This window comes from Hyperolius riggenbachi, chromosome 5 (assembly GCF_040937935.1).
Source record: "Hyperolius riggenbachi isolate aHypRig1 chromosome 5, aHypRig1.pri, whole genome shotgun sequence".
NCBI classification, from domain to species: Eukaryota; Metazoa; Chordata; class Amphibia; order Anura; family Hyperoliidae; genus Hyperolius; species Hyperolius riggenbachi.
This window is the reverse complement of record NC_090650.1, coordinates 346,090,903-346,105,400: the sequence shown is the minus strand read 5'-3', so window position 1 is coordinate 346,105,400 and position 14,498 is coordinate 346,090,903. Positions and strand designations below refer to the sequence as shown.

At 44.3% G+C, this 14,498-nt stretch overlaps 1 protein-coding gene across 5 annotated transcripts in view; it reads right to left on the bottom strand.

Moving 5' to 3' along the window:
- Positions 1 to 1,437: 1,437 nt before the first annotated feature.
- The window catches only part of FAM110B (family with sequence similarity 110 member B), a 217,809-nt gene continuing 204,748 nt past the window's right edge, over positions 1,438 to 14,498 (bottom strand). For all 5 annotated transcript variants that reach the window (XM_068237415.1, XM_068237419.1, XM_068237418.1 and 2 more), the window contains one exon: positions 1,438 to 4,186. In XM_068237415.1, coding sequence (XP_068093516.1) covers positions 2,759 to 3,865 — 1,107 coding nt within the window. In that variant the 5' untranslated portion in view covers positions 3,866 to 4,186 and the 3' untranslated portion in view covers positions 1,438 to 2,758. The remainder of the gene's footprint in view (positions 4,187 to 14,498) is intronic.

Sequence of the window (14,498 nt, the reverse complement as noted above, 5' to 3'; positions counted from 1 at the left end):
ACCCATAACGTTGCACTATACCAAACACTGCACGCTGCGGCTCAATCGATTTGCAATAAATTTACCGATGGAATCTTTTGAAAATATATGTGCTGAGTGAGGTAGCAATCAACTTGTCCCTGAATCAATCGTTTTGCCACATTGAAGGCCATCTATAAATGTACCTCTAGTCAATTTTTTTTTCAATGATTTAAAAATATTGTCAATAAAGACAGGAAGGCATGCGAGTGGACACATGCCTAGATGTGATGACTTATCGAATTCGACATCTAGGCCCATATGCAATTACATTTTTCTCCCGAGATTTCTCCTGGTGATATTGTGAAACTTGTGAATAAAATGCCTTTTAAACTACCAACAAGCAAGAAAACATTCAAAAACATTTTGATAGTACTTTTCCAGTACTTTTTGATACTTTTTCAATTGCCAGGTGCTGAAAGGTTATTTTAAATACGAAATGAAAAAATTATCTCCTAGGAGAAAATTGTAATTGCATATGGGGCCCTATTCTACTAAAACCTGCTATAGTGTACGGTGGCCTCTACGGAACATTTTTTGATCTGAGAACTGATAAATAAGCCAAACAAAACTGATGAAATGTCTTGTAGGAAAGGTTACCATTTGAAGCCATATTATTTTTTCTTTGGATAATCTATTATGGGGTTAAAAAGTGCAACTCCATCCTTATAATGAGGAAATGGAAGCGATGAAATGGAAGAAATACTATCAGGATTTTATTCCTAACTTGTGTTCCCAACTGCAGAGATTTCATCTGAATTCCTCTATATAACTGTCATTAGGACAGGAAGTGTGGAATATTTACTCACACAGATTGCAGTAAAAACCTCATTTTTTGTATTGCTGTCTTTATTCCAATGCAAAGATTTCACCTCCTTAGAATTTTCTGAGCCAGCAGATCAAATTCTGCAAAATGGTGTTGCCAGAAGGATATACAGTCCCTCCTACAACGGGATGCCTACAATTGTTAGACAACTTTAAAGGGTATCTTAAAGGGACACTTAAGTCAAACAAAAAAAATGAGTTTTACTCACCTGGGGCTTCCAATAGCCCCCTGCAGCTGTCCGGTGCCCTCGCCGTCTCCCTCCGATCCTCCTGGCCCCGCCAGCAGCCACTTCCTGTTTCGGTGACAGGAGCTGACAGGCTGGGGACGCGAGTGATTCTTCGCGTTCCTGGCCACAATAGCGCCATCTATACTGCTATAGCATATAACATATACCATATAGCAGCATAGAGGGTGCTAATGTGTCTGGGAACGCGAAGAATCACTCGCGTCCCCAGCCTGTCAGCTCCTGTCACCGAAACAGGAAGTGGCTGCCGGCGGGGCCAGGAGGATCAGAGGGAGACGGCGAGGGTATCGGACAGCTGCAGGGGGCTATTGGAAGCCCTAGGTGAGTAAAACTCATTTTTTTTGTTTGACTTAAGTGTCCCTTTAAATGAAAAAAAGTGTCCAGGTTTAACTTACCTAGTGCTTCTTCAAGCCCCCTGCAGTCGATTGCGACCTTTGCTTTCTTTCCGCACTGCTTCCCTCAGCCGCTATGCCTTTTCTGAAAGCTGCCGAATTAGGTCAGTTACGGGTTACTGCGCACGGGTGGCCCCGGCTGGTGCACCCCTTCGATCGTACTCCCACAGCTGGGAGCGCCCGACGCATGCGCAGTTTTAAATTTTAAGTAACTGCCCAAGCGTAGAGCGCTCCCGTCCACAGAAGCACGACCAAGGCAGTGCACAGCCAAGGACCGCCTATGCACCTTTGAAAAGGCCCAGCTACTGAAGGGAGCAGAGAGGAAAGACAGAGAGGGACCCCAATGACTACAGGAGGCTAGAAGAAGCCCCAGGTAAGTTAAATTGTGCACATTTTACACTTTAAATTTCCTTTATGAGCCATTTCTTCATCTTTTCCACATCATCCATGATGAATCATCATCTAATATCTTGGTGAACAGAATAATAAATGCAAAACAGAAATGGCTTTACGTCAAAAGTTTAAGACAACAATCGTACTTATCTGATAGCTTACTTTCTGAACATTTAACAGAACATAAGGTTATGTTGCCAATTTGCGTTCTTGCATTATTTACTCTTTAAGAATAAAAAACTATTGAATAAGTGAGCTATAGACAGTATTTTTGCCCTGACAACTCGAAACTGAAAAACACAGAGCAAATATGCATATAAAACACAATAAGACATATGCATTTTAAGTACACTTTCAACCTTTCATAGTCGTGTAAACAGTGTACAGTCACATTAAAGTGATTCCATCTCTTACACACAGCAAAGGAAGCCATTTTGTGGGTGGGGCAAACATTCATGAGAATGCAGTTGAAATTTTTGTTTAAATTGCATTACTAAAGATCAAGGCATAAAATGCCCTATTACCTACGTAGTAAACATAAAAGCCAACAGAAAATGCATGGATGAAACAATGAGTGAAACCACAACTCGGCTTCCAAAAGTGTGTGTACATAGAGAACGCGTTACAACAAAGCCACTCAACTCTGACTTGGTCTTAAACTTTTGGCAGATCGTGAGAAGACATCTACTAGGCTTTGTAGGATTTGTTCAAGTGAAAGCCAGGTAAGTTCACATGTTGACATGCATGCAACCTGAAAACATTGCACAACAAGCAACACAGAGCAGATTGAAAAGGTTACAAGACTTCAAGTAGACCTGACAACCCTTCACAACTTAATATTCACAGACAAGATGGATTTCTCTTGAATTTTCCACTGGCTCTTTCTCACACATGTGATACCTTCTGTGAATCTCTAGCTTGCTTAATGCTATATAACCATTTTATGATCCTGGCATTTCTCTCTATGGCGGAAATACCATACGGCACACGATCATTGGCACTGTCATCTCTAAGGTCACTGTTGCTGTCCTGAGACTGTTCACAGTCTGAGCTGATCATGCTTGCACTGCGAAAGTTTAGAGAAATTATATCAGAATTAGCCCTTGCAAAATTTTCCATCCCCAGGTTTTCAAGCTCTTCAGGATCCAGTCCGCAGTAATTAAAGAACCGCTCTACATCTGCATCAACCCGAAAGTATCTGTCGCTTAAGTCAGATTTTGATCGCTGGAGTGATGGCCTTCGTATGACACCACAGGTGGGTTCCAGAGTGTCATTGTCGGGTGTCTTGAGGGTGGTGAGAGTAGCGAGTTTGGGTTTCGGGGGCAAAGGTGGGGCCGAACTGCTGCACGGTATCGCTTTTATCTGCTTCACATTAACTTTCCTAATGTCTGAGGAACTATGAGAAACATGTAAAAAAGTATCACCTGATTTGTCAAGGAGTCTCCTGCTGATGTTGGAGTTGGTGTCTTGAGGGCTACCATGACTCAGAGTAGAGAAGACCTTTAGGGACTCTGCAAACGAAAGTCTGTTTTGGTCAACGGAGTCTGATCGATTCGGAGGCCAGTTGCGAGAACTTTGCTTGTGCACAGAACCTGTGGTGGAACCTTCAGAACTATTGATAATGTTTTTAAGAATCTCAAGCTTCAAATTCTCCCTTTGCATGCAGCTTTCACTCTTTGAGTTGTTGTTAAACATCTTCAGAGTTGGGCTGGCCAAAGCACGTTTAGCTCCAGGGCAGACAGGAGGCTTTGCAAGTACTCCGGGCTTTACTGGCTCTTGTTTGGCATTGATAACCTCTTGGCTCTTGACATATTTTGCCTTATCAGCTTCCAGCCTTTCCACTGCACTTAGTCTCTTGGGATTAGGCTCTGACTGCCTACGGAAATAGTCAGGTCCTTTGTTCAGTATTCGGAGAGGAACAGCAGATGTGAAAGCCACAGCTGGGCTCCCAGGTTTGCCCATGCTACCTGTCTGTAGTGTTTCTGTAGGCATGTTTGGTGACTGTTCCCCCGCAGCCGTTTTGGATCCTCTTCTTGTGTTTCCTAAGCGCAGTGTGCAGAAACATGTGCATCAAGCACAGTCAGTCACAGCTGAATCTGGAAATCTGAGTGTTAGCAGCAGCTCGTCATCTCACAGCTCAATAAATGACATTTTTTTATTTATCAGTTTAAAAGGCAGCCTTGAGAAGGGGGAGCAGAAAAAAAAAAGCCACCAGACAGAAGTCTGTATTAATCAGCTCAGCTGAATCCTTTATTCTCACACAAGGATGTGGGTGTCTCGTCTTTTTCTTTGTGTTCTACTACAGGCAGGGATCTGTAACACAAAACAACCAATCATATGTCAGAATCAGCCAGTGACATCACAGCTATAGCAACAGAAAAAAATATTGTAGTGTTTCAGCTGGTAGTAGAAAAAGCATTAGGTGGCTTTTAACCATCTCACTCCCATGAGAGTTGCAGAGCACGTTGCAGAGGAATTCCTCAAGACAGCGGATGGTTAAAACAATAACAAGCGAACAGCTGAGATATTTAACTACTTGTTGATGTAATTGCTTTAATAATAAACATGGATTTCAATTAAAGCAATCGCCCGCAATGAGTAATATACCTGCCTGGCCAGAAAAGGTAAATGAATCAGCTGGTTTACAGTTAATAACAGCACCGCCATATGCATTCAGCACAATTTTTATCCTAAACGTTAATGGACAATGTACAAAATGGAGATACTACTGATAAGACGATAATCTGAGGGCTAATGCACACAAAAAAAATCGCTAGCGTAATCACAACGCCAACCGTTTTTACAATCGATTTTGCTAAGAGATTCCAGGCATGCGCCTAGCAATTTCTAGTTATGCCTAGCAATTTTTGGATCGTTATGGTGTAGAGATTTTTATTTTTTGTACAGTTTGAGCTGGAAGTGAACAGCTTTTGCAAAAAAAAAAAAAAAAACGCTTGGAAAATCGCTATTAGGCTCCCTGCACACGATCCCGATTTTTTATCGGTTTTTACATTTGATTCCGACTTTTAATCATTATTGCATGCTGCGGTTTTTTTCCTCCGTTTTTCTGTTGATTGCTTTCAGGGAAAATCAGAATTGCAAATCGGAATCGCAAAACGGATTTGCGGTGTGCAGGGAGCCTTATGGTGTTTTTTTAGAGTAATTTTCCACTTTTCCTATACTTAACATTGAGGCTGAATCGCCTCCAAAATGCTGCATCCATCCCATACAAATACATTAGCCAAGCACTTTTCAAAGCACTAGCGTTTTAACCCCCTTGGCGGTACGCAGTTCCCGACGCTGCGTCCGCCAGGAGGTTTTTTGCCCCAGAATTTTTTTTTAATGCTTTAACTAGCATTTCGCTAGCTAAGCGTGTGTATTGCTCGGGTCCCCGCTATGCCCGCCGATCGCCGCTGGCTATACATACCTCGCCACGATCCCACGCAAAGTGCAGTTTCCTGATCGACTTCCGGCGTTGCCATGGCGACGATCGGAGATGACGTCAGCCTCAATCCCGATCGCCGTCATCGCGAAGCCTGGAGCCTGCACCTGCATGGGAACGCTGGGGGGTACGTATACCAGCGGCTATTACGTGCGATCGCGGGGGACCGGAGCAACTTTGTGCATACGCTTAGCTAGCGAACCGCTAGCTAAAGCGTATTGCACCACTTTTTTTTAAAGTCCTGGGGCCATGTGATCCTCCGCGGCGGCTACCCCGTATGTAGCACGGGGTTACCGCTATGGAGGTTAAAGAGTGCTCAGAAGCGCTCTTGGTGTGCACCAGCCCTCACTTGCACATTACATGAGAAAGCTAAACTACAAAATCCAAAATCCCAGCTATTGGTAGACATTCTAATCAACAAGGGGTTCATTTTCTAGAGGAGATGTGCAATGACATGTAAAGCCGAAGGATTGTTTATGTTAAAGTGCACCCGAAGGGAGAGGGATATGGAGGCTGCCATATTTATTTGCTTTTTAAACAATATCAGTTGCCTGACTGTCCTGTTAGTCTATTTAGCTGCAGTATTGTCTGAAACACACCAGAAACAAGCATGCAGCTAATCTTGTCAGTTCTGACAATATTGCCATTAACACCAAATATGCTGCATGCTTGTTTAGGGTCCATGGCTGAAAGTATTAGAGGCAGAGGATCAGCAGGACACTATATCATTTTTATTTTAGATTTATCTGGCGCTCCACCAGATGTTTAGTTTGGCAAGTGCTGAAAGTAGTGACGGTTTTGGATTCATTGCTATGTTGTGAAGTTGAAATACCTAAATAGTGTACAGCAGGAGTTATATAGCCCTTCCCTCTGTTTTTAAGATGAGTCATGGAAGTTAGCAAATGTAAAAAACAAGACTCTAACAGTAAAGAGAACAGCATTACTACTTATAGACACTGCCACAAAACAAATAGTATTAAATAATCAATCTCTAATATTTCACAATTACGTAACAGAAACATACACACATGCTAACTAAATTGAGTAAATGACTATATGCAGGGTCAGACTGGGACACCAAGGGCCCACCAAGGAAGTTTCAGCCTGGGGCCCGCCCCCCTCTCCTCCCCCCCCCCCCCCCCCCCCCATTTTGGGCTCACATACACATGTACTCTAGAAATTTTGCATGACTTTATGGTAGGGAATAGATTTTGAGCAATTCTGAGGACAGTCTCCAATAGGGATATGTCTAAATGCGGCGCGCACAGCGGAACATCGGCGTGGTCATGATGAGTCATGGGCAGACTTAAAAAAAAATAAATACAAAACACAAAATAAGTAGCGGTGTTATTCACAGAGATTAGGTCTGACCAGATACATTTTAGATAAAATATTAAAGTAGTTACATGCCTCATCTCATGATAATTCATAAAGTAGTCAAATGGCAGCAGATACCCCCACAAAATGCAATCAGGTTGCCGACAGATGCCCCCACAAAATGCAATCAGGTTGGCGGCAGATACCCCCACAAAATGCAATCAGGTTGGCGGCAGATACCCCCACAAAATGCAGTCAGGTTGGCTGCAGATACCCCCACACAATGCAATCAGGTTGGCTGCAGATACCCCCACACAATGCAATCAGGTTGGCTGCAGATACACCCACACAATGCAATCAGGTTGGCTGCAGATACCCCCACACAATGCAATCAGGTTGGCTGCAGATACCCCCACACAATGCAATCAGGTTGGCTGCAGATACCCCCACACAATGCAATCAGGTTGGCTGCAGATACCCTCACACAATGCAATCAGGTTGGCTGCAGATACCCCCACACAATGCAATCAGGTTGTCTGCAGATACCCCCACACAATGCAATCAGGTTGGCTGCAGATACCCCCACACAATGCAATCAGGTTGGCTGCAGCCTGCAGATACCCCCACACAATGCAATCAGGTTGGTGGCAGATACCCCCACAAAATGCAAGTCCCCCCCAGCTTGGAAGGGGGGTCAGTGGGCACAGATCAATGGGGAAGCCTCCTCCCCCCCTCCCTCACCTAGGGCCCCCCCCCTTCCGCGCACCCCCCTCCTCCAGAAGTGCAGCCAGCAGCGAGCGGAGAATAGCTTACCGAGCTTCAGATGATGCTATCTCCGCTCCTCCGCATGCCGCTGCTGCTGCCTGGTCTCTGTCTCCTGTAGTGACGCTGTCCAATCACGCTCTCGCAGGAAGTACTGCGAGAGCGTGATTGGACAGCGTCACTGTAGGAGACAGAGACCAGCAGGGCAGCAGCGGCATGCGGAGTGGAGATAGCATCATCTAAAGCTCTGTAGCTATTCTCTGCTCTCTGCTGGCTGCACTTCTGGAGGAGGGGGGTGCGCGGAAGGGGGGGCCCCTAGGTGAGGGAGGGGGGGGCTTCACCCCCTCCCCGCCGCTCTGTGCCCAATTTCCCCCCTTCCAAGCTGTGCCCCCCTCCCTCTTAGCTCTGGGGCCCCCAGGAGGCGGGGCAGTCGGGGCCCACCGATGGGACCATCGGTGGTTCGGTGGCTCAGTCCGAGTCTGACTATATGAAAAGAATTCCTAGCCATTAGAACCACTCGCTCTGTAAAAAAAAAAAAAAAATATATATATATATATATATATATATATATATATATATATGATTTGGAGATATGCATCATGCCTCCACTCTCCAACAAATTTGGTGTCTATAAAAGTATTCCATTGTAAAGTTTTCATGTTTTATTATTATAGGTCAAATAACTCCAGTGGAATTAAATGGCTTTAACCTTCCTGGCAGTACGTTCGGGGTAAGCCACGCAGGATTTCTCAGGCCCTGCTTGGCCGATTTGCATAATTTTTTTTTTTTTGCTACACGCAGTTAGCACCTTGCTAGCTGCGTGTGCATACCGACCGCTGCCGCTCCACACACCGATTCGCCGCTACCCGCAGAGCCGCGCCCCCCCCTCAGACCCCTTGTGCAGCCTGGCCTATCAGCGCCAGGCAGCGCTGAGGGGTGGATCGGGACTCCCAATGACGTCACAACATCGATGACGTCGGTGACTTCATCCCGCCATGGCGACGGGGGAAGCCCTCCAGGAAAACCCGTTCTTTAAACGGGATTTTCTGATCTAAGCGGGTGGGGGGGATGCCGCTGCACAGCGGCTATTGTGTAGCGAGCCCTAGGCTCGCTACATGATTTAAAAAAAAAAAAAAACTGCTGCACTGCCCCCTGGCAGTTTTTAATAGACCGCCAGGAGGGTTAAGAACTGCTCAACTATAACTCACCTAAATTAAACCTCATGCTGTCAATTATTTTTTTGTCAATCACATAAATTAAAATACATACATTTTTAGACTGGATGCGAAATTTCCGTGAACAACCTACACCAAAGATAAGAACAACACTTAAGTTGCCCATTAACTGTACCATTTTTTCCTTCAGATTCGATCTTTCAACACAATTTTTGTGATCGAATTGTATAAAAAAAAACTGCACTGTGTGTGGCACAAATAAATGTGAAACAGTTCTTTGGTCGATTGGAAAAAAAATATCGATTCGAAAGTTGGATTTTATGATCTAATCGGAATGTAAAACCTTCCAATAATTGGTACGATTCATAACTGCCTTCTGATTAATTTTGATAGTTCAAATTGCAACAAGAAGATTGCATCTGATAAAAAAATTGTACCGTTAATGGGTACTTTGACAAAATATTTCCCTGAAAATGAATGCAAAACATATCAGTGCTTTAAAATACAATTAGATTTAATTCTGTTAAAAAGTATCTTCAACTGCAATTTGTAAAAAATGCTATACATTTCCAAAATTGCCTGAAGGTGAAATTGCTCTTTTCTGAAAGCCAGGGATCAGTACTCTATTTGTGGAGCGCAAGCAGCCTAGAAACATCTTAATGTTGCTGCATGAGTAACTGGCTGCCCAGAAGAGGAGGAGCTTGTTATTAATTTTCTACATCTGGACTAATCCATCGATTGGCAGCAAATGTAGACACTCCCATATCTCTATATATGTGTTTTACTTGCACAAGTTTTAGATGCTTGGATATTAGCATGCTCAGAGAAGGTGTTTCATTGAATCCCTGCACTGTATAGAGTTGAACTAAATGGGCTGCCTTTTTTTCTGCAGTAGTTGAGTTTCACCGTAAAAAGTGTATCTGAAGAGGAAAGAAATGCCCAAGTTTGATACTTATCTCAGTAGAGAGAAGCCTCTGGATAATCCACCGATCCAGTACTGGGACCCTCTGAACCTATAAAGGTCTGATTTATTGAGCGACCAACGATCGTTCCTGCGGTCTAGCGATATGGGTACTGGCATGTGATTACGCGAATGATGTTAGAAGACATGCGGCCATAACGACTCTCACAGAGGATCTGATCTTTAAGAGCCCCAAAGACTCAGCACAGAGTACCACAATCGCTTGACAACCCATTCTCGCTCATCGAATTTAAATGCCTGAAGGAAGATGGATCGGGGTGCAATTGTTGTCGAGAGACGTCGCTGGGATCCATCTTGCTGGTTGTCAGGTGAGTATTCAGCTTAAGACAAGGGCTTGCGAAATAGGTTCACGTATTTGTGTACAAGCTGAGCCGCACTGTGCAGGTGCAAGATGACCCGCTCTGCGCACTAGCATGGAGCTGATCATTCACTGCATGCGCACAGGCCCATCAGTGCTTCTGAGCAGTGCGACCCCACTCATACACGGATGGGAGCCTCGAAGAAGAGGATCCTAGCGATCGGAGAAGCTTCTGCGTTATCCAGAGACTTCCCGCTTACTAAGGCAACTGTCCGACTTTTTTCTTTTTTTTTTTTAAACTCACAGGTTTGCTTTAAGGATGGTCTTCGAAGACATCACTGCAGAGATGCTCTCAGCATACCCTCAGTAAAAATCCATATCCCACACCTTATCCGAATATTTCAAGTTTCAGCACAATAAAAAGGATGAGAGGTTTTAAGAGGCATGCCTTCTCAATGGAAGGTGCTTCTGTGGCAGCTCTTTGATTATTATTGATGTTTCCCTCGTCCTCCTACCCCAGGGAATGGCTTTAATTTACTATCGCCGAGTGTGACTGTTGTGTCAGTGTGAAGGCAGCTTCCCCTCAGCGGCTCTGCTATGTATGGGAACACAGAGAGCGCACGCCACAGCAGGAGAGTGAAAGGTCAGCCCAGCGGAGCAGAAAATATTAACAGGCCAGGCTTGACGAATGGCAATAAAAAATAACGGAAAATGGCCTGCAGAACGCATGGATATTAGAAGTGTCATTAAGGTGCAGGGGGTGATCGAGGCATTTGTCTCCACAGACAATTATTGAAGCTCCATTTGGAAAGAATGTAATGACATACCCATGGGGTGTCCAGGCCATAATGTAGATTATCTGTGTGGTTATATTGCAGTGCAGTGGTATGTCAGGGCTGTAACTCACATGGACAAATGGAAACATATTAAACCCTGGCATTCTCTTCTGCTGCTGGCACCACACGCAGCAATAAAAGCTGAAAGGCAGCCTAAAGTGAGAGGACTATAGAGGCTGCCATCAGTATCCCTATCAATAAGCTATCTGGTGGTCATGCTGCTCTCCTGGCTTTAGCAGGCAGAGAAACACTCCTCAAACAAGCAGCCAGTGGAGGAAGTAAAGCAACAACATCTCCCATGCATCCTCATTGTGGGCACGTGGCTAGCCAGAGGCGGGGAATCTGTACAACCACCAGGCAAGTAACATTTTTAAAACCCAACTAAACCCAATAACTGCAATAGGCAGATTTGAGGTGAAACGGTGACTGAGGAGCATTGGAGAGGTCAGATAATTATCAAAGACAGGTGTTAAGCCTGGCACATACATCCAATTTTGATTGGCCAATCACTGGCCAATTTTAAAACCTCCATATAGTATGAAGGCCAACAGATTTGGAATAATGGATTGTGTAGGTAAGCTCTCGAACTGCACAGAAAAGGGGAAATAGGCCAACTATTGGCCAATCAAAATTGCATTTGAGTACCAGGCTTAAGGAGATTATATATATATATATACATACATACATACATACACACACACACACACACACACACACACACACACACACACACACACACACACACACACACACACACACAGCCATTCTTTATATATATACATACACACACACATTCTTTCCAAGGTCCAGCCTCAAAAGAAGCTGAACAGGGGCGGTCATGTGCGGTATAGTTTGCCTGTCTGTTTCGCTGGTGCAGGAATGGACACTGTATGACATGCATAAGGAGTATCTAAACTTTTGGTTGTACCTACTAGAAAAAAGTGGACCTACTGGTGGCTGGATGGTGTAATGGTGGCTGGAAGGTGTAATGGTTAAGGGCTCTGCCTCTGACACAGGAGACCAGGGTTCGAATCTCGGCTCTGCCTATTCAGTAAGCCAGCACCTATTCAGTAGGAGACCGTAGGCAAGTCTCCCCAACACTGCTACTGCCTATAGAGCGCGTCCTAGTGGCTGCAGCTCTGGCGCTTTGAGTCCACCAGGAGAAAAGCGCGATATAAATGACATTTCTCTTGTCTACTGTAGCCCCAATTTTGGAATCTGAAGCACAGGTAACAAGAGAAGGCTGCTTATCATAGTCTTACCCAATAACGCTGCTTTTCTGAATTTAGGCAGGCTAACCCAAATCTCTTTGTTGGAGTTCCACCTTAGTCCCCGTTAACGTTTCGGGAACGCGTGCATTAGGCCGACACGCAGGACATCAGACAGTGCATAGACTGCACTGTCTGATGTTCACACTGCATGCGTTCCGGACCTGTGCGGTCCAGGAACGCATGCTGCACGCATTTTTTACAAAAACGTGCGGCTGTCCCATTCACTTTCAGTGAATGGGATCAGCCACGCAACGCATACAAACGTGGATGCCGTGCATTCATATGTGTTGCGTTCCGAGCGCACAGCCATCCGCATTCGTAATGTGAATGGGGCCTTAAACCTGTAGTTCTCCAGCAGGCAATTTGTAAATTATCTTTAAAAATCTGCAAAAAGAATGGCGTGCAAACCTCCAATATGTTATACCTTCTGCCAAGCATTTTCCTGTTTTAGCGGACATATGGTTCCTTTTGCTTACTGTGTTAAAAATATGACAAAATTGAAGCTCTGCTCTTTTAGAAGAACCTTCCATTCTACCCAGTCATAATAAACCATATACAGTAAACTAAAAAGGCCAGACTAGAAAAGTCTCTCCCTATTGGACAAAGCAGTAAAAACCCACCTAGCAATAAGCAAACACTAATGTTCTGATGTGTTAATTAGCCCCACCCAGGAGGCTGAAGTTGGAATTAGTATAGCAGATCTATCAGCTGATCTGTTTACCCAGCAGCGGCATTCTTCATTGGTTTGCTGTCCCCAACTGGCTGTGCGTTACGTTGCGATGCATGGTCACTGGTGACACTGCCTGTATTGACACGGAGCCCATTTATTATAATATACAGGGTAATGTACAGAAACTGACAGAAATGTGTGCAATTGTACATTCTCAGAACACACTCAACAACAATGCTTCGCATGCAATGAGCAATGTTCCTGCACATTGAATGTCATGAGTGCTGTGTCATACCACACCACTTGTATAAAAAAAGAATACCACAACACACCAACATGCCAATCTTCTTTTTAATACAAATAGCAGTAGAGAGAAACCTACCACACTATACTGCGCATAATGTGAATGAGTCCTTAATTTAACTGTAGTTATAATCCCTTCCTACAATCTGAATAGTATATTAACGTTTTCAGTATCCATGTAGGAGCAGGTTTCTGTCACCCACTGCCTGTCTTGGTGCCAAATGTCACTCAGACAGTACAAAGGATAATCTTACATCTTAACACCTCTCCACCTTCCCCGTGGCGCCTAACCCTCCATAACCCTAGAAACCCTTTCCTGACACCTAACCCTAAAATCCCCTTTCTGATTCCATAACCCTAGTACCCTTTTTCTGATGCCTTACCCTAAAACCCCCTTTCTGATTCCATAACCTTAGTACCCTTTTTCTGATGCCTAACCCTAAAACCCCCTTTCTGATTCCATAACCTTAGTACCCTTTTCCCGATGCCTAACCCTAAAACTCCCCTTTCGGATTCCATAACCTTAGTACCCTTTTCCTGATGCCTAACCCTAAAACTCCCCTTTCGGATTCCATAACCTTAGTACCCTTTTCCCGATGCCTAACCCTAAACCTCCCCTTTCGGATTCCATAACCTTAGTACCCTTTTCCTGATGCCTAACCCTAAAACTCCCCTTTCGGATTCCATAACCCTAGTACCCTTTTCCTGATGCCTAACCCTAAAACTCCCTTTTCGGATTCCATAACCTTAGTACTCTTTTCCTGATGCCTAACCCTAAAACCCCCTTTCCGATTCCATAACCCTAGTACCCTTTTCCTGATGCCTAACCCTAAAACCCCCTTTCTGATTCCATAACCCTAGTACCCTTTTCCTGATGCCTAACCCTAAAACCCCCTTTCTGATTCCATAACCCTAGTACCCTTTTCCTGATGCCTAACCCTAAAACCCCCTTTCTGATTCCATAACCCTAGTACCCTTTTCCTGATGCCTAACCCTAAAACCCCCTTTCTGATTTCATAACCCTAGTACCCTTTTCCTGATGCCTAACCCTAAAACCCCCTTTCTGATTCCATAACCCTAGTACCCTTTTCCTGATGCCTAACCCTAAAACCCCCTTTCTCCACTGCAAATAATGTTAATACAAAAAGTGATACATTTCTGAGTTAATACATTTCAAAACAATTTATGAAATTATAACTGTCAAATCAAATTTCAACATTATATTTTTCAATACACTAATTCTCAAAACAAACAAATTTTGGTTGGACGGGCCCGACACCTGCTATTTATTGGGTGCCCAAATTTCTGGGCTCCCCAATAGCCAATATTTTGCACTAGCCCCAAGTGTCCAGATTTCCTGATTCCGAGGGAGAGGGGTGAGAATAGAAAAAGAGGGGGAAGAGAGAGGGGGAAGGGGGAAGTGAACTGAAATGAAGAATGAGACAAAGGAAGTGGTAGGAGAGGACTGAGTACATTACACTATTATACTGCATGCTTGTTCAGGGTCTATGGCTAAAAGTATTAGAGGAAGATGGTCAGAGGGCCAGCCAGGCAATGTGCATTGTTTAA